This window comes from Salmo salar, chromosome 16, assembly GCF_965601325.2.
Source record: "Salmo salar chromosome 16, fSalSal1, whole genome shotgun sequence".
NCBI classification, from domain to species: Eukaryota; Metazoa; Chordata; class Actinopteri; order Salmoniformes; family Salmonidae; genus Salmo; species Salmo salar.
The window spans coordinates 48,304,617-48,330,479 of NC_138306.1; the positions used below are offsets into that span (position 1 = coordinate 48,304,617).

At 42.1% G+C, this 25,863-nt stretch overlaps 1 protein-coding gene across 1 annotated transcript in view; it reads left to right on the top strand.

Moving 5' to 3' along the window:
* The window catches only part of LOC106574043 (multiple PDZ domain protein), a 136,010-nt gene that overhangs the window by 3,096 nt on the left and 107,051 nt on the right, over positions 1-25,863 (top strand). Inside the window, exons 2-3 of the mRNA XM_082962396.1 lie at positions 1,800-1,890; positions 19,913-20,109. Of these exons, the coding sequence (XP_082818522.1) occupies positions 1,800-1,890; positions 19,913-20,109 (288 nt within the window). The remainder of the gene's footprint in view (positions 1-1,799; positions 1,891-19,912; positions 20,110-25,863) is intronic.

A 25,863-nucleotide genomic window follows, 5' to 3' on the forward strand; every position in this document is an offset into this window, starting at 1 on the left:
ATAGCCATGTTATTATCTGCTACTCTCTGTATATAGCCATGTTATTATCTGGTACTCCCTGTATGTAGCCATGTTATTATCTGGTACTCTCTGTATATAGCCATGTTATTATCTGCTACTCTCTGTATATAGCCATGTTATTATCTGGTACTCCCTGTATGTAGCCATGTTATTACCTGGTACTCTCTGTATATAGCCATGTTATTACCTGGTACTCTCTGTATATAGCCATGTTATTATCTGGTACTCCCTGTATGTAGCCATGTTATTATCTGCTACTCTCTGTATATAGCCATGTTATTATCTGGTACTCTCTGTATATAGCCATGTTATTACATGGTACTCTCTGTATATAGCCATGTTATCATCTGCTACTCTCTGTATATAGCCATGTTATTACATGGTACTCTCTGTATATAGCCATGTTATTACCTGGTACTCCCTGTATATAGCCATGTTATTATCTGCTACTCTCTGTATATAGCCATGTTATTACATGGTACTCTCTGTATATAGCCATGTTATTACCTGGTACTCTCTGTATATAGCCATGTTATTACCTGCTACTCTCTGTATATGGCCATGTTATTACCTGGTACTCCCTGTATATAGCCATGTTATTACCTGGTACTCCCTGTATATAGCCATGTTATTACCTGGTACTCCCTGTATATAGCCATGTTATTATCTGCTACTCTCTGTATATAGGCATGTTATTACCTGGTACTCTCTGTATATAGCCATGTTATTACCTGGTACTCTCTGTATATAGCCATGTTATTACCTGGTACTCTCTGTATATAGCCATGTTATTATCTGCTACTCTCTGTATATAGCCATGTTATTATCTGGTACCCGTGCCTGTATACTGGTATATAGCCATGTTATTATCTGGTACTCCCTGTATATAGCCATGTTATTACCTGGTACTCTCTGTATATAGCCATGTTATTACCTGGTATTCCCTGTATATAGCCATGTTATTACCTGGTACTCCCTGTATATAGCCATGTTATTATTTGCTACTCTCTGTATATAGCCATGTTATTACATGGTACTCTCTGTATATAGCCATGTTATTACCTGGTACTCTCTGTATATAGCCATGTTATTACCTGGTACTCTCTGTATATAGCCATGTTATTACCTGGTACTCCCTGTCTATAGCCATGTTATTACCTGGTACTCCCTGTCTATAGCCATGTTATTACCTGGTACTCCCTGTATATAGCCATGTTATTACCTGGTACTCTCTGTATATAGCCATGTTATTACCTGGTACTCCCTGTCTATAGCCATGTTATTACCTGGTACTCCCTGTATATAGCCATGTTATTACCTGGTACTCCCTGTCTATAGCCATGTTATTACCTGGTACTCCCTGTCTATAGCCATGTTATTACCTGGTACTCCCTGTATATAGCCATGTTATTTTTAGCCCTCATTTGTCTTTGTTATTCACTGGGTATTTATTCCTCATGTCACTATTTAAAAATATCTATGATCTTTAACTCTGTGGAGAGAGAGGGATGGAAAGGGGGACAGTGGCTGTCCTATATTCTAATGCCACCCCTATTATCCATAGAAACCATGTATTTTGTTCAGGGAAAGGCCAGAGTCCCACTTCTGCCATTGTTTTGCATCCAACCATTCAGATCAGTACAGCTACAGTATGCTAAACTAACTCACATTCTGGGTCACTGACTCCCTACTGTAGGTGTCCAGGGAAGTGGATGCTTATTGTAGAAAGATGGCGGTGATGTGTTTTTTGAATATGTATTGTGTGTTCTCCCTTCCAGCAAGAAGACAGTGAATCAACAAACATTAAACACCAGGGGACAACTACCATTTATGGACATGAGGTGTTTTGTCATGAGTTCACTGGATTGGGTTTGTTTTGATTCTGTGTGTGTGTGTGTGTGTGTGTGTGTGTGTGTGTGTGGGTGTGGGTGTGTTCCTCAGTAGGTTGAAACAGGGCAGAGTTAATTGAGGCATCAGTGTGTGACAGTGTCAACACTCTAGAGGCTGAGCAACGCTCCATGTGTTATACACCCCCTACTGTGTCTGTGTGTCATCTTTGGTTTCGGGGGAGGTTAATTCATATAACTTCATTGGCACTGGCAGTTCTATTTACAAACAAGTGCAAGGGGCTGCAGTGTCTGACTGTTGGCGCTATCATGCCAACTCCCTGCCACTCATTGTCATGACTTGATAATGACAGCAAACAAGTTTCAATGTCACGTGCACAAGTACAATGCCTTTTTTGTAAACTCTAAGGACACAAACAGAGCTGGGGCCAGACTACAGGGGCTGTACTTATGACTGGAAACTAAAGTTACAGATTATGCCTTTAACAAATGTACAGTTGAAGTCGGAAGTTTACATACACCTTAGTTAAATACAGTTAAACTCAGTTTTTCACAATTCCTGACATTTAATCCTAGTAAAAATTCCCTGTCTTAGGTCATAACGATGGTCATTATGGCCAAACAGTTATATTTTTGTTTCATCAGACCAGAGGACATTTCTCCAAAAAGTACAATCTTTGTCCTCATGTGCAGTTGCAAACCGTAGTCTGGCTTTTTTATGGCGGTTTTGGAGCAGTGGCTTCTTCCTTGCTGAGCGGCTGTCACGTCCTGACCATAGAGAGCTTGTATTTTTTTATGGTAGAGTAGGTCAGAGCGTGACTGGGGGGTTTTGTCTAGTTTATTTATTTCTATGTTTGGTTCTAGTTTCTTTTTTCTATTTTGGGGTTTTTGTCAAGTTTAAATTTTCTATGTTGTGTTTTAGGTTCTTTTTTTCTAGGTTGGGGTTTTCGTATGATTCCCAATTAGAGGCAGCTGGTCATCGTTGTCTCTAATTGGGGATCATATTTAAGTTGTTGTTTTTCCCACTAGTGTTTGTGGGAGATTATTTTGAGTTTATGCATGTAGCACCTCTTCGTCACGGTTTGTTGTTTTTGTTTATAGTTTGTCTGTCTTGCATAGTTTCACATAGTAATAAAGATGTGGAACGATACTCACGCTGCGCCTTGGTCTCTTTCATACGACAGCCGTGACAGCGGCCTTTCAGGTTATGTCGATATAGGGCTCGTTTTACTGTGGATATAGATACTTTTGTACCTGTTTCCTCCAGCATGTTCACAAGGTTCTTTAACTCTGCCCTGCTGTTGTTCTGGGATTGATTTGCACTTCTCGCACCAAAGTACATTCATCTCTAGGAGACAGAACATGTCTTCTTCCTGAGCGGTATGATGGCTGCGTGGTCCCATGGTGTTTATACATGTGTACTATTGTTTGTACAGATGAATGTGGTACCTTCAGGCGTCTGGAAATTGCTCCCAAGGATGAACCAGACTTGTGGAGGTCTACAATTTTGTTTCTGAGGTCTTGGCTGATTTCTTTAGATTTTCCCATGATGTCAAGCAAAGAGGCACTGAGTTTGAAGTTGGGCCTTGAAATACATCCACAGGTACACCTCCAATTGACTCAAATGATGTCAATTAGCCTATCAGAAGCTTCTAAAGCCATGACATCATTTTCTGGAATTTTCCAAGCTGTTTAAAGGCACAGTCAACTTAGTGTATGTACACTTCTGACCCACTGGAATTGTGATACAGTGAATTATAAGTGAAATAATCTGTCTGTAAACAATTGTTGGAAAAATGACTTGTGTCATGCACAAAGTAGATGTCCTAACCTACTTGCCAAAACTATAGTTTGTTAACAAGAAATTTGTGGAGTGGTTGAAAAACGAGTTTTAATGACTCCAACCGAAGTGCATGTGAACTTCTGACTTCAACTGTATATCTGACATATGTAATGCATTACTTTTGACCAGAAGTAGGCACACACTGACACACAAACACTGAGAAAGACACACACACTACACACAGACATACTCTTACTCTCTCTCTCGCACACACACGCGCACACACACACACACACACACAGCGACCCTTCTGAGATGAGAGTGATCACTAATTAAGCCAGCAGCAGCTGTCCTGCATCCCACACTGTTCCGATAGTGCTCCTTAACCGTGTGTGTGTGCGTTTGCTTGTGTGTGTGTGTGCGTGCATGACTCAAGGTCACAAAGAGTTCATAGTTGGTATTCTTATCAAAACTAAGTTAAATGTAAATTAACCATTTTTAAAGAATTTGGATTTTACCCAAATTTGATTCTAGGCCTGCTTCATTCTCAGAATGTCAACAAAGCATTTCAACACTAAAATAACAATCCACCTTTGACCTTTTGCTCTCTGTGCCACTGTTTTCTGCTCAATGCAGATGTCGATCCCCAAAATCAAACAGCTGACTGAGATTAAAGCCTCTGCTGCCATCATGACCCAAATATCAAATGGTGATGGAGAAGAAAGACAGAAAAAGAGAGGAGACCCTTTGCACAGCAGTGTGTCTAGACCCTGGTTTTGTCAGGAACGCACACTAGAAACGACAGGTGACCAACCATGACTTTAATTATATTTATTGTTAATTTGCAGTGAATCAACAGACAAAGTGTTTTGCATACAGCAGCATGTCTATTGTTGAGGGTTGGCCGTGGGCAAGATTGGCTCTATCCCCCTTTAGTGAGAATGGGGCTCTAGGTAGAAGTCACCGATGATAGGCCTGTTGTGGAAATTCTTACACAGGGACACTCAAAGTCGATCTTAAATGAATTATTGTTTATTGTCTGCGCGCTAGAGGGGTTCCAACAAACTTGATGCACCATAGTGAACGTCTGTCAGGAGCTCTCAGGGCCGGGCGCTGAAGGCTGACTTCGGTCATCAGTTGAACGGTGTTTCCTCCGACACATTGGTGCAGCTGGCTTCCGGGTTAAGCGAGCGCGTGTTAAGAAGAACGGTTTGGCGGGTCATGTTCCGGAGGCTGCATGACTCAACCTTCGCCTCTCCCGAGCCCGTAGGGGAGGTGCAGTATGAGACAAGATCGTAATCACGGGAGTAAAAAAGGGAGTAAAAAAATAAATATTCATAAATAAATAAAATAAGTCACAGATGATAACAGATCTAGGATCAGATTACCCTACACCCTATCCTACCCTACCCTAACTCTAACCCAGGCCGCGCAGAGATGCAAGAGATTGAATTTCACTGAGTTCACCCCATTAGTTTGCACTATATAGATCGTTGTTTCTGTGATTGAATCAACATTTCAGCCCCTTTTCAATGCAACAATTTTGTTGTAAGCAGAGCCAGAGTGCAACGGAGCAGAATTGTATTGGTGGGGGTAATCCATGAGCGGTCTTCCAATCACCTGCGAGTTACCCGCGAGCCTTGTCAGATCAGAGCATAGAGCCGTGCGTGTGCACATTTGTTGATATTCTTTGCTAGTTAGTGAGTTATTAGCCCAGTTCTAGATAAGTATAGGTCAGCACTGGGGAGTTACTGCTTCCTACAAGAGCACAAAATGTGTAGGCTTCATTTCAAGCTGTCTTTGAAAGCCAGTCAGGTAAAAAGATGATGACGTAATTATAGGGACAGTGTTGTATTTTGAGACAGTCTTGAGTATGTAAATAAGCAGAGGGGTAGCTTACATTGTCATGAGTTGTGCATGAGGGTCCCTGCTGACCCAGAGGACTGGGTGATCTCGCTCTCCAAGGCCAACTCCAGTAAGGTTTTTAATCAGGCACTCGTGTGGTCGGACGGCATTCCAGGGCGCGTTCTCAGAGCATGCGCAGATCAGCTGGCAGACATATTTACGGTCATTTTTAACCTCTCCTTGTCCCATTCAACAGGGCTGTAGTGGACAGGGCTGTAGTGATGCGGGTCGAGAGCTTCAAGTTCCTCTGTCCAAATCACTAAGGACTTAAAATGGTCCACTCACACTAACAGTCAGGAGGCTGTACAGATTTGTCATGGGCCCTCAAATCCTCAAAGGGTTCTACAGCTGCACCATTGAGAGGATCTTGACTGGCTGCATCACTGCTTGGTATGGCAACTGCACCCCCCTCGATCGAATGGCGTTACAGAGGTTGGTGCGGACAGCCATAGACTGTTCTCTCTGCTTCCACACAGCAAGCAGTACTGCTTCTATCCCCAAGCCATAAGACTGCTAAATAGATAACAAATGGCTACACGGACTATCAGCATTGTTATTCATTCTACATTATTTTATAGTACTACTGATGTTGATTTCTGCATTGTTGGGATTTGAGTTTGCAAGAAAGGCGTTTTACTGTACTTGTGCACGTGACAATAATACTTGAAACTTTAAAATAAAATTGTGAATATTATTTCATTGGATATTGAAACTCAGTTTATGAACTAACAGTTGTCCATAATTCTGAGGATCTCTCAATGGAAGGTGTGTGTGTGTGTGTGTGTGTGTGTGTGTGTGTGTGTGTGTGTGTGTGTGTGTGTGTGTGTGTGTGTGTGTGTGTGTGTGGCACTGGACAGTGATGGACGAGTCTCATTAACCAGTAGATGTTGACACTGATGACCAGACACTCTAACCCCCTCTTCTCTGTATTCTTCTCTCTACCTCTCCTCTCTCTCTCTCCTCTCACTCACTCACTCACTCACTCACTCACTCACTCACTCACTCACTCACTCACTCACTCACAAACACAGCTCCTATCCCACAACTGAGTATGGATTAATGGGGACCGACCTCTCAGTCAGAGACATTGAGAGAGAGTGAGCGATGAAGAACTAATGGGGACCGACCTCTCAGTCAGAGACATTGAGAGAGAGTGAGCGATGAAGAAAAATACAGAGGAGCTACTTTTCCACTCCTCCTTTCCACGGGGTCATTCACAGGCCCTCTTAGCCAGCTGCCTCACTAATGGTGCTTTCCCCATGAGACTTCCACCTCACCAGTGGGCCACCAGTGTTTTATGTTAATGTCAGCTCTAGTGTTATGGTGTTTCCATCAGTCGTGACACTACAGAATTGTGGCGAGCAGAATCAACATCCTCCGCTGGGTGTTGAAGTCCACAGTTAGACATTGTTATTTAAATGTCAGCTGAAAAGTACCAGTGGCCTGGCTTTGGCCCCAAGTTAGAGCAGGTCCGCCTGAGACATGGCTTAGTGAGACACGGGTGCTGACCCGCGCGGATGGAAACAGGAAAGTCTGAGCCTTTTGTGTAGAAAAAATTCACCATAAGGGCCTTCAAACCTGTGCTTTTGTCCGAAATAGCACCCTATTCCCTACAGTATGTAGTGCACTACATTCAACCAGCACCCATAGAGCTGTGGTCAAAAGTAGTGCACTATATAGACAATAGGTTGCCATTTGTGATGCACCCCTGGTTATGCCTGTATACCCTTATTCCCCTACTTATGACAGCTCTGTGGTCTCAACTAGGGCTGTTGCAGTGACCGTATTACCACCACACCGGCGTTCACGAGTTGTGAAGGCAGTCAAATTCCACATGATCGTTTAGTCACGGTAATTAGGCTTCCCCAAGCTCTGATGCTGCTGATGGTCATTAGTAGCCTACCAAACTTGCTACCTGCCTGGTTCTCAGCACTCTAAACGTGCTAACTGCCTGGTACTCTAACCCTCTAATCAATGCAAATGTATTCGAAAATCGAATCAAACACTTCATGAGAGCCCATGAGCACATGTTGCGCAACATTTCAATAGGCTATGCAATTGCGCGAGAAAACAAGTGATGGCTTCTACTAAAAAGAAGAGAATCAGCTTTCTATAGGCTATGGCTACTATATTTATTTTTTAACTTTCTTAATATTAAGCACATTGCTTATATTTACAACCGGATTATAGCCTACCTGGCTGGCATGAAAATAAACCACGGGGAAAAGCGTCCTCCATTCACTATTAGATGATAGATGATGTGTATTTTTTCCGCTGCCCCTGTTTCGATACAGGTGCATGATAATGGTCCATTCTAAATCAAAACAAATTTCACACATTTTATTTATTACAGGTAAAGACAAGATTAAATCAAGAATAGCCTGATGGGTGACAATATTAGCCTATTACTTGTGAATTATATATTATCACTTGTGAATGATGCCCAGCATAAGAAACAATGTCTTTTTTGTGACTTTTTCGAATCATAGTCGCACACCTCATGTAGCCTAGCCCAAAGGCCTATATGTTTTAATAAGGTTTGTATCACACCTCATGTAGCCTAACCCATAGGCCTATATGTTTTAATAAGGTTTGTATCACAATTAAAGTAGCCAAATAACTTCTTAAAATGAAGCACATTAATCCGCTTCACAAGGGGTGTAGAGCCTAACTGGCATACATAAGCAGCGTGGGAGTTTCACGTTTGGGGAAGACAATTTACACCATTAAAACCCACCTTTAAAATAAAAGCATTACATGCATAATTGCATTTGCGGTCACTTGATAATGGTGTTTTCCACTAATGGAACATTTGCGCTTATAGCTTATTACTATGTGCGCATTCCTGCGCTTATAATGTGAAGAAATAGCCTAATAGTTTATCAACATTTTAAGCTAAACGTTCTGATCTGTTGCGTCAGCCTCATTGCGTGAATTGTTTTTTTAATACTAGTGGTTGTATTCATTTGGGATCTATCGCATCACACAACTGTCCCAGACTATGTTTGGAATATTTATTTATTGTACAGAATAGAATAGGTCAACTTTTGTACTATGGGGGATAGTAGATTGACATAGGCTAGTGATTTTGCTGTATGTTAGGCCTACTCATCTTGTTGGCTGACGAAAAGTAAATGTGTACAGTTCTTCCAATATCTTCAATATGCACCTTGGAATTGGATAAGGATTACGCAGTTGCCTCCCTGATGTGTCTTTCTTCACTTGTAGCCTGTGAGAAAGACCCAATCACGTGATAGAGTGCGCAGCACTCAGGGAGAAGGCCGCAAAAGGCATGGATTTTTTTAGGGATTCATTACGGCCACACAAAGCGGATGCCGCTGTGAAATTCTAGGCATTATCAAGAGCTTGTTAAATTGTGGATGAGAGACTGATGTATTGTGTACAGCCTGCGCAAAAAAAAACACAAAAAAAACATGCCTTTCAAGATACTTTTTTCAAATCATCATTAGAGTTGCATCATGCAGCCTTACAATGTATTACAAATCAAAACATATAGCCCAACGTTTGTAGAACAACTGAAGTTATATGAATAACTCTAAATTAAGCATATAGGAGGACCTATTTCTTTGTTAACCGCTCAACACAGAATAGCTGGCATGTGTGCACTCCCTCAAATCGTTTGGAGAAAATATAATTTATATTTTATTCAGCTTTGTTCAATTGTATTCTTCATACTATATAATAATGCCACGGAATTCTAAGCAAATCTTCTCTGCTAAATGAAATAGTGTAGCCCACAGCCATATGGCATAGCCAGATCAGGGCTATAACCTTATTTAACTAGGCAAGTCAGTTAAGAACAAATTCTTATTTACAATGACGCCTACCAGAAGGCAAAAGGCCTCCTGCGGAGAAGGGGGCTGGGGTTAAAAATAAAAAATAAAATATAGGACAAAACACACATCACGACAAGAGAGACACGACCCTCTCTCTATCCGTTGTGTATGGTCCTCACATTGAGGCCACACACTTTAGTAGCCTAGTCCAGATGGAGGAGTGCTGATCTAGGATCAGCTGCCCCCATGTCCATGTGGTCATATTCATTATGATCTAAAAGCAAGACAGGTCCTAGATCAGCCCTGAGATGCTTTATGAATATGGGCCCAAATTGGTATGTGCTTTAGCCAACTCCCCTGACTCCTAAACTGACCACATACCAGTTTTTAATAGTAAATATTAAGTAATAATGTCAATATCTCAACATAATTCATAATTTGGTCGTTAAAGATATTGGATGGAGTTATGGATTTTTATTTTCCTAAACCCAAGTGACGTGTCATTAATACCACTGAACGTTTTAAACCGCTCCTAATAAAACGTTCTGGCAATGTTTCTGCGGTTGTTGTTAATGGGCCATGCTGGTTATCGGTTCGGACCAGTTCCCTGCACTTTACACCTCTATGTTCACAATCTTCCCTTTCTCACTATCCCCCATCTTGCTACATTTCTCTGCCTGCCTTCTTTCCTGTCTCCCCTTTCTCAACTCATCCACTTTCTTCTACCTCTCCCTCTTTCTTTCCCTTTAGTTTCTCTGTCTTTCTCCCTCTCAACTCACCACCCACGATCTCTTTTCCCCTCTTCCTACTTTTCTCCACATTTACTAAGACACAGGTCTCTCTCTCTCTTTTCCCTCCTTCCCTGCCTCTTTTCTCCTGTTCTCTCATCCTACTTTTTTGGTTTTCTCACCCACCCACGTCTACCTCTAAAGTCGCTCTCTCTCTTCCTCTTTTCCCTCGTTCCCTCCGTTTCTGACCTCCTTTATGCTCATGGAGTGTTTCTCTCCCCCTCCTTTTTATCGGTTGGAATTGATGAACCTCATGGGACTTTTAATTACTCTTCTCATAGCGTGACAGGAATGAAAGCCTTCTCTCTCGCTCTCTCTGTGTGTCTCTCTCCCTCCCTCCCTCCCTCTTTCCTTTCTCTTTGTCTCTCTCTTTCACTCCCTCCCGTTCTCGCTCTCTTTTCCCCTCTCTCACCACTGTAAAAAAGAAATAGCCCTCAATGTTTTTATTTTCTATCTCTGTTCTCTCACCCCTCTCCTCTCCCCCTCCTCTCTAAGTGCCTAAAGAAAGTATTCACACCCCTTGTTCTTAAAGCCTGAATTTAAAATTGATTAAATTGTCCTCAACCCAATTGAGATGGTTTGGGATGAGTTGGACCGCAGAGTGAAGGAAAAGCAGCCAACAAGTGCTCAGCATATGTTGGAACTCCACCAAGACTGTTGGAAGCTGGTTGAGAGAATGCCAAGAGTGTACAAAGCTGTCAAGACAAAGGGTGACTACTTTTAAGAATCTCAAATATAAAATATATTTTGATTTGTTTAACACTTTTTTGGTTACTACATGATTCCATGTGTTATTTCATAGTTTTGATGTCTTCACTATTATTATACAATGTTGAAAATGGTAAAAATTAAGAAAAACCCTTGAATGAGTAGGTGTGTCCACACTTTTGACTGGTACTGTATGTATTTTTTTTTTAAATGTTTACTAATTAATTACAAAAAGCTGAAATGTCTTCAGTCAATAAGTGTTCAACCCCGTTGTTATGGCAAGCCTAAATAGGTTCAGGAGTAAAAATATGCTTTAAAAAGTAGTCGTATAATAAGTTGCATGGACTCACTCTGTGTACACAATAGTGTTTAACATGATTTTTTAATCTCTATACCCCACACATACAATTATCTGTAAGGTCCTTCAGCCGAGTAGTGAATTTCAACCACAGATTCAATCACAAAGACCAAAGAGGTTTTTCAATGCCTCGCAAAGAAGGGCACCTATTGGTAGATTGGTAAAAAAAAAAAACATTGAGTATCGCTTTGAGCATGGTGAAGTTATTAATTTCACTTTGGATGGTATATTAATACACCCAGTCAGTAGAAAAATCAAGGTGTACTTCCTAACTAAGTTGCCGGAGAGGAAGGAAACCGTTCAGGGATTTCACCTTGAGACCAATGGTGACTTTAAAACAGTTCGAGAATTTAATGGCTGTGATAGGAGAAAACTGAGGATGGATCAACAACATTGTAGTTACTCCACAATACTAACTTAATTGACAGAGTGAAAAGAAGGAAGCCTTTACAGAATACAAATATTCCAAAACATGCATCCTGTTTGCAACAAGGCACTAAAGTGATACTGCAAATAATGTGGAAAAGCAATTAACTTTTTGTCCTCAATACAAAGTGTTATGTTTGGGGCAAATCTAATACAACACATTACTGAGTACCACTCTCCATCATTTCAAGCATAGTGGTGGCTGCATCATGTTATGGGTATGCTTGTAATCGTTAAGGACTGGAGTTTTTCAGGATAAAAAATGAACGCAATGTAGTTAAGCACAGGCAAAATCCTAGAGGAAAACCTTGTTCAGTCTGCTTTCCACCAGGACACTGGGAGATGAACCTTTCAGCAGGATAATAACCTAAAACACAAGGCCAGATCTACACTGGAGTTGCTGACCCTGAAGGCAGCGCATGTTCCTGAGTGGCCGGGTTACAGTTTTGACTATAAAATATAAACGCATCATTTAAAGTGTTGGTCCCCTTGTTTCATGAGCTGAAATAAAAGATCCCAGAAATTGAACATATGCACAAAAAGCTTATTTCTCTCAAATTTTGTGCACATATTTGTTTACATCCCTGTTAATGAGCATTTCTCCTTTGCCAAGATAATCCATCCACCTGACAGGTGTGGCAAATCAAGAAGCTGATTAAACAGCATGATCATTACACAGGCACACCTTTTGCTGGGGACAATAAAAGGCAACTCTAAAATGTGCAGTTTTGTCACACAACACAATGCCACAGATGTCTCAAGTTTTGAGGGAGTGTGCAATTGGCATGCTGACTCTAGGAATGTCCACCAGAGCTTTTGCCAGAGAATTGAACATTAAATTCTCTACCATAAGGTGCCTCCAACGTTGTTTTAGAGAATTTGGCAGTACGTCCAACCGGCCTCACAACCGCAGACCACGTGTAACCACGCCAGCCCAGGATCTCCACATCCGACTTCTTCACTTGGGGGATCATCTGAGACCAGCCATCCGGACAGCTAATTAAACTGTGGGATTGCACAACCAAAGAATTTCTGCACAAACAGTCAGTAACTGTCTCAGGGAAGCTTATCTACAGTCAGGGGCGAAAATCTGATATCAACTTTGGAGAGGACAATTACATGACATTTTCTCAAGAGCAATTCCTGAGGGGGACACCAAAAGTAGTGCTGTAACACATAGCCTACATTGTAATAGGGTAAATGTATATTGAGGAACCAAAGAAATAAGGTGTTTGCCGTACTCCTAACTACCGGTACCCAAAACTACACAACTAATCACAACAGCAATACCATTGCCTTTAACAAATCTTAGTTCAGTCACCAGTTTAAGTTGAGAGTGGGGGTATCCATGGCATTTTCCAATTATGTTCCTATTTTACAAGTAAAAAAATGTAGAACCTTTCATAATGTTGCCAAACAAAGACTCAACAAACTTACCTGAGACTCCCTGTCTCTGCCAGTCTGTCCCTGCATATCTGTCCCCAACTCTGCTGTCTGTGTGCCATCTGTTGCCTGCTCTGCCTAATGACATCATTGTGAAACATTTCCATTAGAATTTCATTTCTTTCTTATGAACATTTTATCAACTAGTCTTTGAGATATTAGGCTACTAGGGTTCTTACTTTGCATTTGGTGTACTGAAAAATACTCTGATGTCCGTCTTTTATTTTTCTGCCATTTTTCTACCTGGCTGGCTGGCTACACACACACACAGTGTGTAGGTTATTTACAGTAGGAGATGGGCTTCTATCATCTTATCTTTTATCATTCTATTTGGGCTTCAATCTAAAAGGTAGCTAGCAAATGTGAAACGGATTAAAATGACAAGAGTTGACAGCTGTATGAGTTCACCATTTACACAACATATGCTGCAACCTTTTGTAATTTTAATAGTTTGTTTCATATTGGCTGGCTACCAACAATAGCTGAATTTGCAAAGCTAGCGAGCAACAATTCCGTTTCGGTGGTGTTTACTATAATCTTTGCTACCCGGGTTAAATAAAGGTGAAATAAAATAAATAAAAGTTCCCTTGCGACAATTTAGCTTTTGCAACGAGACCATTAAATATATTTAAGACAATGGTAGAAGAGAGTGTAGTTCTGTTCAGTTTGGACTCCAGTTTATCGCTAACCTTATCACAGGGACTTTGAAGCACTAACTTACATCAGCTGCGTGCTGATCTTGGAATAAATTGACGATAGCAAAGATTCCATCTTTGACGACGCCACATAAATGGAATAGGTACTAGCTAGCTTAATAGTTAATATTTGCGCGCTAGCTCTGCATATTCAGCTAGTGTGTGTGCGCGATTGCCTGGATTAACCTCACGTCAGTTACGTTCATTGAGTGCCTTTCAGACAGTGGATACCACCCCTCTGTTACCTTGCCAACTAAGGAACTGGCAGTGAATCAAACCATTGTGAGGCAAAGGGTGGGGGGGTCGCAATCTTTTGAAACTTAAAAACTCGCTATTAAGTGTCTATAATCAGCACAATTGCTTTCATTGCGTATTATTAATATTATTTAAATTACATAGTTATGTTTCAGTGATATATTGGGGGGACAAATCATATTTTTCCCAGGATGGGGGGGTCGTGTCCCCCCCGGGATTTCCGCCCCTGTTTACAGTGCATTCGGAAAGTATTCAGACTCCTTGACTTTCTCCTAATTCCTAATTGTTTTCCCTCATCAATCTACACACAAGACCCCATTATGACAAAGCAAAAACAGGTTTTTAGAAATGTTTGTAAATGTATACAAAAACCAAAATAGAATTATCACATTTACATAAGAATTCAGACCCTTTACTTTGTAGAAGCACCTTTGGCAGTGATTACAGTCTTGAGTCTTCTTGGGTATGATGCTACAAGCTCCCATTCTTCTCTGCAGATCCTCTCAAGTTCTGTCAGGTTGGATGGGGAGTGTCGCTGCACACCTATTTTCAGGTCTCTCCAGAGATGTTCGATCGAGTTCAAGTCCGGGCTCTGGCTGGGCCACTCAAGGGCATTCAGAGACTTGTCCCGAAGCCACTCCTGCGTTGTCTTGGCTGTGTGCTTAGGGACGTTGCCCTGTTGGAAGGTAAACATTTGCCCCCGGTCTGAGGTCCTGAGCACTCTTGAGCAGGTTTTCATCAAGGATCTTTCGGTACTTTGCTCCATTAACCTTTCCCTCGATCCTGACTATTCTCCCAGTCCCTGCCGCTGACAAACATTCCCACAGCATGATGCTGCCGTCACCATGTTTCACCGTAGGGATGTTGCCAGGTTTCCTCCAGACGTGACGCTTGGCATTCAAGCCAAAGAGTAAAATCTTGGTTTCATCAGACCAGAGAATCTTGTTTATCATGGTTTGAGAGTCCTTTAGGTGTCTTTTGGCTGTCATGTGGCTTTTACTGAGGAGTGGCTTCCGTCTGGCCACTCTACCATAAAGGCCTGATTGGTGGAGTGCTGCAGAGATGGTTGTCCTTCTGGAAGGTTCTCCCATCTCCACAGAGGAACTCTGGAGCTCTGTCAGCGTGACCATCGGGTTCTTGGTCACCTGCCTGACCAAGGCCCTTCTCCCCCGATTGCTCAGTTTGGCCGGGCGGCCAGCTCTAGGAAGAGTCTAGGTGGTTCCAAACTTCTTTCATTTAAGAATGATGGAGGCCACTGTGTTCTTGACCACCTTTAATGCTGCAGACGTTTTTTGGTACCCTTCCCTAGATCTGTGCTCGACACAATCCTGTCTCGGAGCTCTATGGACAATTCCTTCGACCTCATGGCTTGGTTTTTGCTCTGACATGCACTTTCAATTGTGGGACCGGCGTGTGCCTTTCCAAATCATGTCCAATCAATTGAATGTACCACAGGTAGACTCCAATCAAGTTGTAGAAACATCTCAATGATGATCAATAGAAACAGGATGCACCTGAGCTCAATTTCGAATCTCATAGCAAAGGGTCTGAATACTTATGTAAGTAAGGTATCTCTGTTTTTATTTTTAATTTTAAAAAAAATTATTCGAAAAACCTGTTTTCGCTTTGTCATTATGGTTTGTTGTGTGTAGATAGATTTTTTTTTAATTAAATCCATTTTAGAAAAAGGCTGTAACAAAACAAAATGTGGAAAAGGGGAAGGGGTCTTAATACTTTCCGAATGCACTGTACGTTCTCGTCGTCCACACCAACATCTTGACCTTACTGCAGTTCGGCGTCGTAACCGACTTCAGTGGACAAATGCTCACCTTCGATGGCCGATGGCACGCTGGAGAAGTGTGCTCCTCACGGATGAATCACAGTTTCAACTGTATCACATGTATGGCGTCGTGTGGGTGAGCGGTTTGCTATTGTCAACGTTGTGAACAGAGTGCACCATGGTGACATTAGGGTTATGGTATGGGCAGGCATAAGCCATGGATAACTAACACAATTGCATTTTATCGATGGCAATTTGAATGCACAGAGATACCGTGACGAGATCATAAGGCCCGTTGTCGTACCATTCATCTGCCGCCTTCACTTCATGTTTCAGCATGATAATGCACGGCCCCATGTTACTAGGATCTGTTCATGATTCCTGGAAGCTGAACATGTCCCAGTTCTTCCATGACCTCCATTCTCACCAGACATGTCACCCATTAAGCATGTTTGGGTTGCTCTGGATCAACGTGTACGACAGAGTGTTCCAGTTCCCTTCCAATATCCAGAAACTTCACACAGCCATTGAAGAGGAGTGGGACAACATTCGACAGGCCACAATCAACAGCCTGAACTCTTTACAAAGGAGATATGTCGCGCTGCATGAGTCAAATGGTGGTCAGACCAGATACTGACTGGTTTTCTGAATTTATGTATCTGTGACCAACTGATGCATATGTGTATTCCCAGTCATGTGAAATCCATAGATCAGGGCCTAATGTAGTTATTTCAATTGACTGATTTTCTTATAATGAACTGTATGTTACGCAATAAAATCTTAGAAATTGTTGCATGTTGTGTTGATATTTTTGTTCAGTGTAAATCTACTTGAAAATCTACGGCAAGACAAGAAAATGGTTGTCTAGCAATGATCAACAACCATTTGACAGAAGTTTAAGAATTTTGTAAAGAATAATGGGCAAATGTTGCACAATTAAATTTTTTATTTAACCTTTATTTAACTAGGCAAGTCAGTTAAGAACAAATTCTTATTTACAATGACGGCCTACCCTGGCCAAACCCGGACGACACTGGGCCAATTGTGCACCGCCCTATGGGACTCCCAATCACGACCGGATGTGATACAGCCTGGATTCAAACCAGGGTCTGTAGTGACGCCTCTTGCACTGAGATGCAGTGCCTTAGAACGCTGCGCCACTCGGGAGCTACAGTCCAGGTGTGGAAAGCTCTTAGAGACTTACCCAGAAAGACTCACAGCTCTAATCGCTGCCAAAGGTGCTTCTACAAAGTATTGACTCGGGAGTGAATACTTATGTAAATTAGATATTTCTGCATTTCATTTTCAATACATTTCCCAAAATTTCTAAAAACATGTTTTAATTTTGTTATTATGGGATATTGTGTGTAGATATGTGAGGAAAAAATGATTTAATCAATTTTAAATTCAGGCTGTAACACAACAAATGTTGGAATAAGTCCAGGAGTATGAATACTTTCTGAAGGCACTGTATCTCTCGCTCTCTTGCCCTTTCATGTTTACTGTGTGACAGCTGCAGGTTTTGAATCAAAACAGGAGTTGGAACACTATGCTGGGCAGAAATACAAAGAAAGAGAGAGAGGGGAGGAGAAAGAGAGGAAGGGGTGGTCTGAGCCAAATAAAGAGCTATATATACAGTACCTCTGCTGATTGGACGATTGGGTGATGGATAAACGATGTGAGTTGGATTGGGGAATCGCTGTGCAATGGATTGGGTGGAAGAGTGGCTTTTTACAAGGTGTTGCAGCACCTTACACAAACATACACACACACACAGCGTACATGCACAGGGGTTATTTGATCAGAAGATTTGAATCTCATCTTTTGATTGGCAGCTGCCTTTGAGGGTCATCTAATATGATCCTTTCATGAAATATGGGCAGATCTTAAATGGGGGACACACAGAGGAGTGTAAGTGAGGACCTCCGCTCTACCCTGATCTTTAGCTGTGGACAGAGAGGGGAAGAGCAAATATAGAGAGGGAGGACAAATAAGAGAGGAAGAGCAAATACGATAGGAGAAGAAAGTGAGTACAGGTGAGATTGGAGAAGAGGGGGAGGACAGATAAAATAGGAGAAGAGGGGGAGGACAGATAAGATAGGGAGGACAGATAAGATAGAAGAAAGGGAGGACAGATAAGATAGGAGAAGAGAGAGAGGACAGATAAGATAGGGAGGACAGATAAGATAGAAGAAAGGGAGGACAGATAAGATAGGAGAAGAGAGAGAGGACAGATAAGAGAGGCGTGTGGTCAGCCAGGCCGTCCCTCTCCCTAAACCGGAGGATTACAGAAAATAACAGCTAGTGTAGGAGCCTTTCTACAGTAACCTAGCGCTGGGTGATATGGCCAAAATATCATATCACTGTATTTTTAAAAATGTGTATTTTGTACATTTTCTTTATGAGTGGTGTGTGACCCTAGGCTGCATTCTCACCAGACATGTCACCCATAAAGCATGTTTGGGATTCTCTGGATTGATGTGTACGACAGCGTGTTCCAGTTCCAAATTCAAAGTGATTTCAATGGGTCTTTCGCCATTCTGATTTGTTTTATACTGTTCAACAAAAAAACAAACATACATTTCTGCATTTCCTGCATTCATTTGAAATAATTTCCACACTGCCACATATGGCTGCACGATATTGGCAAAACATCTAGGCCTTATTTTTAACCAAATTTTGCAATTGTGATTTGACTTTAAACAAAAAACGCTTGGGTGAACTGTTGGAATCCTGGAAATAGAATGATTATTATAATTCTATAGTTAGAATATATTAGTGGGCACTTTGAATACAGTGTTGTTTGACATGACAACGAATGAAAATGCCAGAGAGGAGTTATTGTGACAGTATAGGAACCAAATTGTTGGTCAGTGTTTCCTAGGGGACCCTATAATCTTTGGCTACATTAAATGTTTTCTCATAGCTACTTCATGTAGCTAACATATTCATGCTTTGCCTAATCCTCTTTGGTTTAGAAAATACTGTTACACAAACAACTAGCTGATTTAGTCCTCACAATCACTGGTATAATCAGGCTGTATAGCCAGCTACATTTGCTCTGACTCAGTACATTTATTAGCTAGCCAGCTAACTTGTTATTAGTATTAGTGGCTAACAGGTTTTAGCCACAATTTCCTAAGAAAAGACAAACTAGCTGTTTGCAGATGTAAGAAACACCAACTGATAGTGTAATTATAGAATGCTTGTGGATTTATATTAAGATGCGAAGTGGAAACGGCATCGTTGTCATCAACACAAGTGTCTCCTGGTCAAACAACAACAAATGCGCTCCTTGTGTGAAAGGGGGCGAGGCTAGGTCTGTATGGAAAGTGGCATGGAGAGGGAGAGAGAGAGCGGAGAGAGATGACTCAAGTAGCAAAGTAAATTATAAAAAATGGATGTTACACATGGCTTACCACATTTAATAAACCAAACATTCAAATACCATTATAGAAGGTAAAGTAAAAACCCAAACCGGTCCGTGCATCAATACTGGTATAAAGTAAAATACGGTATACAGCCCAGCCCTACAGTAACCTGGCACCTGTGTAGCTCTATCAGAACTACAGCAGGACTCAGACACAGCCCTGGGGTTCCCCAGAATGGATTGAAGATTACATTGGATGTACCATGCCATCTATTTAACACAAAATTACTTGAATACTGCAATTATAGGGATTATTGCATAGCAGAACCAGCTAGCATTATAAAACTAGAAAGCAGAGCTTAGATTTTAGCTAGAGAGCGGAGATGAACCTGCTCTGTGTATTGGAGGCAGTCCAGGGCCTCCTCGGTCAGAGAGTTGGGAGATATTGTAATAATTGCCCTCATGTTTAATGGAACAGACCAGGGTATTCCACAGACTGGACAGGTCAAATAGACTCATCACAGGAAAGAAAAATAAGAAACTTGTGTGTGTGTGTGTCGCCTACAGGTGTCTATGTCCAGTATCCAGTCAGGGTGATTTCCTTTAAGAAATGTTCTGGTGCGTGTGTGAAACTAGATGTATGGTTTGGCGCTGTTCTCTTTCACATGTAACTCTCTTCAACACTGAAACATAGAGCATTAGAACTAACACCTCTCTTTTGCTCCTGTCCCTCCAGAGCGGATCAGGTTGCGTTACGGGGAGCTGCGCGGGGAGCTGCTGTGTGTGGAGCTGGACAGGGAGCGCCAGGGCCTGGGTCTGAGCCTGGCGGGGAACAAGGACCGCTCCTGCCTCAGCATCTTCGTGGTAGGCATCAGCCCTGGGGGCCCCGCCGCCAAAGACGGACGCATCCGCATAGGGGACGAGCTGCTGGAGGTGAGGGGGGGCCACACCTAAACACTCAACTGGTGATGTGCGGGTCGACTCATAACCCGCAGGTGGCTTTAGGGTCATGAAATATTGTGTGGATGAAGTGTGGGTGGGTTGAATATAGAGAAAACAATGCATTAAAAAGCCATGAATGTCTAATTACTGTGCAGTTGATATCTATAGGATACACTGAGGTTTTTATTTTGTTCTTTGTATCTGGCGTTAGTGTGTAGCCTCAGCTTGGGGCCTAACTGAGGCATGACAAATACACACCAGCTGACAAATACACACCAGCTGTCAAATACACACCAGCTGACAAATACACACCAGCTGACAAATACACACCAGCTGTAAAATACACACCAGCTGACAAATACACACCAGCTGTCAAATACACACCAGCTGACAAATACACACCAGCTGACAAATACACACCAGCTGTCAAATACACACACGCTGACAAATACACACCAGCTGACAAATACACACCAGCTGTCAAATACACACCAGCTGACAAATACACACCAGCTGACAAATACACACCAGCTGACAAATACACACCAGCTGTCAAATACACACCAGCTGTCAAATACACACCAGCTGTCAAATACACACCAGCTGACAAATACACACCAGCTGACAAATACACACCAGCTGTCAAATACACACCAGCTGTCAAATACACACCAGCTGACAAATACACACCAGCTGTCAAATACACACCAGCTGTCAAATACACACCAGCTGTCAAATACACACCAGCTGACAAATACACACCAGCTGTCAAATACACACCAGCTGACAAATACACACCAGCTGTCAAATACACACCAGCTGACAAATACACACCAGCTGACAAATACACACCAGCTGTCAAATACACACCAGCTGACAAATACACACCAGCTGACAAATACACACCAGCTGTCAAATACACACCAGCTGACAAATACACACCAGCTGACAAATACACACCAGCTGACAAATACACACCAGCTGTCAAATACACACCAGCTGACAAATACACACCAGCTGTCAAATACACACCAGCTGTCAAATACACACCAGCTGTCAAATACACACCAGCTGACAAATACACACCAGCTGACAAATACACACCAGCTGTCAAATACACACCAGCTGACAAATACACACCAGCTGACAAATACACACCAGCTGTCAATACACACCGCTGACAATACACACCAGCTGACAAATACACACCAGCTGTCAAATACACACCAGCTGACAAATACACACACGCTGACAAATACACACCAGCTGACAAATACACACCAGCTGACAAATACACTACACACCAGCTGTCAAATACACTACACACCAGCTGTCAAATACACTACACACCAGCTGTCAAATACACTACACACCAGCTGTCAAATACACTACACACCAGCTGTCAAATACACACCAGCTGTCAAATACACTACACACCAGCTGTCAAATACACTACACACCGGCTGACAAATACACACCAGCTGTCAAATGCACACCAGCTGACAAATACACACCAGCTGTCAAATACACACCAGCTGTCAAATACACACCAGCTGACAAATACACACCAGCTGACAAATACACACCAGCTGACAAATACACTACACACCAGCTGTCAAATACACTACACACCAGCTGTCAAATACACTACACACCAGCTGTCAAATACACTACACACCAGCTGTCAAATACACACCAGCTGACAAATACACACCAGCTGTCAAATACACACCAGCTGACAAATACACACCAGCTGACAAATACACACCAGCTGACAAATACACACCAGCTGTCAAATATTTTTCGGAAACCTGGGATGAAAAAGTTAACATCAATCCACTGAGGAAAAAATGAGTTTAATTCAATAAGAGAAAAGCTGTGAAATGGAGAGTTGAAAATAAATAGAAGGAGGGCCAGAACAGTAGTCTAATGTTTGGGAAAGATTTGGTGAATAGCAGAGGATGATAGCAGTGCCGGCTATGTTATGTAGGCTGTAATGATTGTGAGGCGCTATACAAATTCAACAGTCACAAGACGGCGACTTCAAAATGGCAGGTCAAGGGAAATGTACTCATAGGCGGGGCGTGACTTTCCAGTTTGGATTGGAGGTAATCATTTTCACCATAAAAATGTGTATTTTATAATAAAGCATTCCATTCATTATAACATTTGCAGACTTATGTAAGATAGCCTACTATTCATAATGTGATGAGAATATTGGATAGTCATAATTTAGGCAAGAAAGACCTTTCAATGTATGGCTGAGTGCGTAGTGGCATGGATTAGGTCTAGGTTATAGGCTATATCAGATACGTTTCTCTGTACAGGAAAAATGTGCCCTTTTATGAACACATTTCATGCAATTCTACTACACTTTATATGACTGGAGACATTAGCAGAGTATTTTTTAATACTATAAAAATGACATGGTAGCCTACTCTGCTGACACTGACAAACTGATCAATAAAAACGATGTTGTCTGATCCATATAATAGGCCTACGAGAAGGGGAGACACAAATACAATATGAAATCCATCTAGCCTGGAAGAGGAAATTCGCACGGATCCAACAATAATAAAGAGTGAATATGCGCACTCACTGGGGAAAAGGCCAATGCTCTGCGCTGGTGCCAATAAATTAGGCTACAGTGAGGGAAAAAAGTATTTGATACCCTGCTGATTTTTTACATTTGCCCACTAACAAAGAAATGATCAGTCTATAATTTTAATGGTAGGTTTATTTGAACAGTGAGAGACAGAATAACAACAAAAAAGTCAAAAATGTTATAAAATGATTTGCATTTTAATGAGGGAAGTAAGTATTTGACCCCTCTGCAAAACATGACTTAGTACTTGGTGGCAAAACCCTTGTTGGCAATCACAGAGGTCAGATGTTTCTTGCAGTTGACCACCAGGTTTGCACACATCTCAGGAGGGATTTTGTCCCACTCCTCTTTGCAGATCTTCTCCAAGTCATTAAAGTTTCGAGGCTGACGTTTGGCAACTCGAACCTTCAGCTCCCGCCACAGATTTTCTATGGGATTAAGGTCTGGAGACTGGCTAGGCCACTCCAGGACCTTAATGGGCTTCTTCTTGAGCCACTCCTTTGTTGCCTTGGCCGTTTTCAATGCCCTGGCTGAGGGAAGGAAGTTCTCACCCAAGATTTGACGGTACATGGCCCCGTCCATCGTCCCTTTGATGCGGTGAAGTTGTCCTGTCCCCTTAGCAGAAAAACACCCCCAAAGCATAATGTTTCCACCTCCATGTTTGACGGTGGGGATGGTGTTCTTGGGGTCATAGGCAGCATTCCTCCTCCTCCAAACACGGCGAGTTGAATTGATGCCAAAGAGCTCCATTTTGGTCTCATCTGACCACAACAGTTTCACCCAGTTGTCCTCTGAATCCTTCAGATGTTCATTGGCAAACTTCAGACGGGAATGTATATGTGCTTTCTTGAGCAGGGGGACCTTGCGGGCCCTGCAGGATTTCAGTCCTTCACGGCGTAGTGTGTTACCAATTGTTTTCTTGGTGACTATGGTCCCAGCTGCCTTGAGATCATTGACAAGATCCTCCCGTGTAGTTCTGGGCTGATTACTCACCGTTCTCATGATCATTGGAACTCCACGAGGTGAGATCTTGCATGGAGCCCCAGGCCGAGGTAGATTGACAGTTCTTTTGTGTTTCTTCCATTTGCGAATAATCGCACCAACTGTTGTCACCTTCTCACCAAGCTGCTTGGCGATGGTCTTGTAGCCCATTCCAGCCTTGTGCAGGTCTACAATCTTGTCCCTGACATCCTTGGAGAGCTCTCTGGTCTTGGCCATGGTGGAGAGTTTGGAATCTGATTGATTGCTTCTGTGGACAGGTGTCTTTTATACAGGTAACAAACTGAGATTAGGAGCACTCCCTTTAAGAGTGTGCTCCTAATCTCAACTCATTACCTGTATAAAAGACACCTGGGAGCCAGAAATCTTTCTGATTGAGAGGGGGTCAAATACTTATTTCCCTCATTAAAATGCAAATAAATGTATAACATTTTTGAAATGCGTTTTTCTGGATTTTTTGTTGTTATTCTGTCTCTCACTGTTCAAATAAACCTACCATTAAAATTATAGACTGATCATTTCTTTGTCAGTGGGCAAACGTACAAAATCAGCAGGGGATCAAATACTTTTTTCCCTTACTGTATAGTGTTTGCTCAATTAAGTTGAGAATTTTGATAAGAATAATGGGCAAATGTTGCTGAATAATTTTTTTTATTTAACCTTTATTTAACTAGGCAAGTCAGTTAAGAACAAATTCTTATTTACAATGACGGCCTACCCTGGCCAAACCCGGACGACGCTGGGCCAATTGTGCACCGCCCTATGGGACTCCCAATCACGACCGGATGTGATACAGCCTGGATTCAAACCAGGGTTTGTAGTGACGCCTCTTGCACTGAGATGCAGTGCCTTAGAACGCTGCGCCACTCGGGAGCTACAGTCCAGGTGTGGAAAGCTCTTAGAGACTTACCCAGAAAGACTCACAGCTCTAATCGCTGCCAACGGAGATTTTACAAAGTATTGACTCGGGAGTGAATACTTATGTAAATTAGATATTTCTCCATTTCATTTTCAATACATTTCCCAACATTTCTAAAAACATGTTTTAATTTTGTTATTATGGGCTATTTTGTGTAGATGGGTGAGAGATCTTTTTTTTTATTCATTTTAAATTCAGGCTGTAACACAACAAATGTTGGAATAAGTCAAGGAGTATGAATACTTTCTGAAGGCACTATATCTCTCGCTCTCTTGCCCTTTCATGTTTACTGTGTGACAGCTGCAGGTTTTGAATCAAAACAGGAGTTGGAACACTATGCTGGGCAGAAATACAAAGAAAGAGAGAGAGGGGAGGAGAAAGAGAGGAAGGGGTGGTCTGAGCCAAATAAAGAGCTATATATACAGTACCTCTGCTGATTGGACGATTGGGTGATGGATAAACGATGTGAGTTGGATTGGGGAATCGCTGTGCAATGGATTGGGTGGAAGAGTGGCTTTTTACAAGGTGTTGCAGCACCTTACACAAACATACACACACACACAGCGTACATGCACAGGGGTTGTTTGATCAGAAGATTTGAATCTCATCTTTTGATTGGCAGCTGCCTTTGAGGGTCATCTAATATGATCCTTTCATGAAAGATGGGCAGATCTTAAATGGGGGACACACACAGAGGTGTTTAATGGTAAAGAACATCTGGCCGTTCGAGAGCACCCTTACCTGCCGATCTATAAATTATGTGTCGTAATCTAGCATGGGTAGGAGGGTCATCAATCAGGGTTGATTTGGCAGCTGGGGTGAAAGAGGAGCTATTACGATAGAGGAAACCAAATCTAGATTTAACTTTAGCCTGCAGCTTTGATATGTGCTGAGAGAAGGACAGTGTACCGTCTAGCCATGCTCCCAAGTACTTGTATGAGGTGACTACCTCAAGCTCTAAACCCTCAGAGGTAGTAATCACACCTGTGGGGAGAGGGGCATTCTTCTTACCTAATCACATGACCTTTGTTTTGGAGGTGTTCAGAACAAGGTTAAGGGTAGAGAATGCTTGTTGGACTGTATCTGCATATAAATGGATGAGAGAGCTTCCTACTGCCTGAGCTATGTTGTTGATGTAAATTGAGAAGAGAATGGGACCTAGCATTGAGCCTTTGGGTGCTCCCTTGATGACAGGCAGTGGCTGAGACAGCAGATGTTCTGA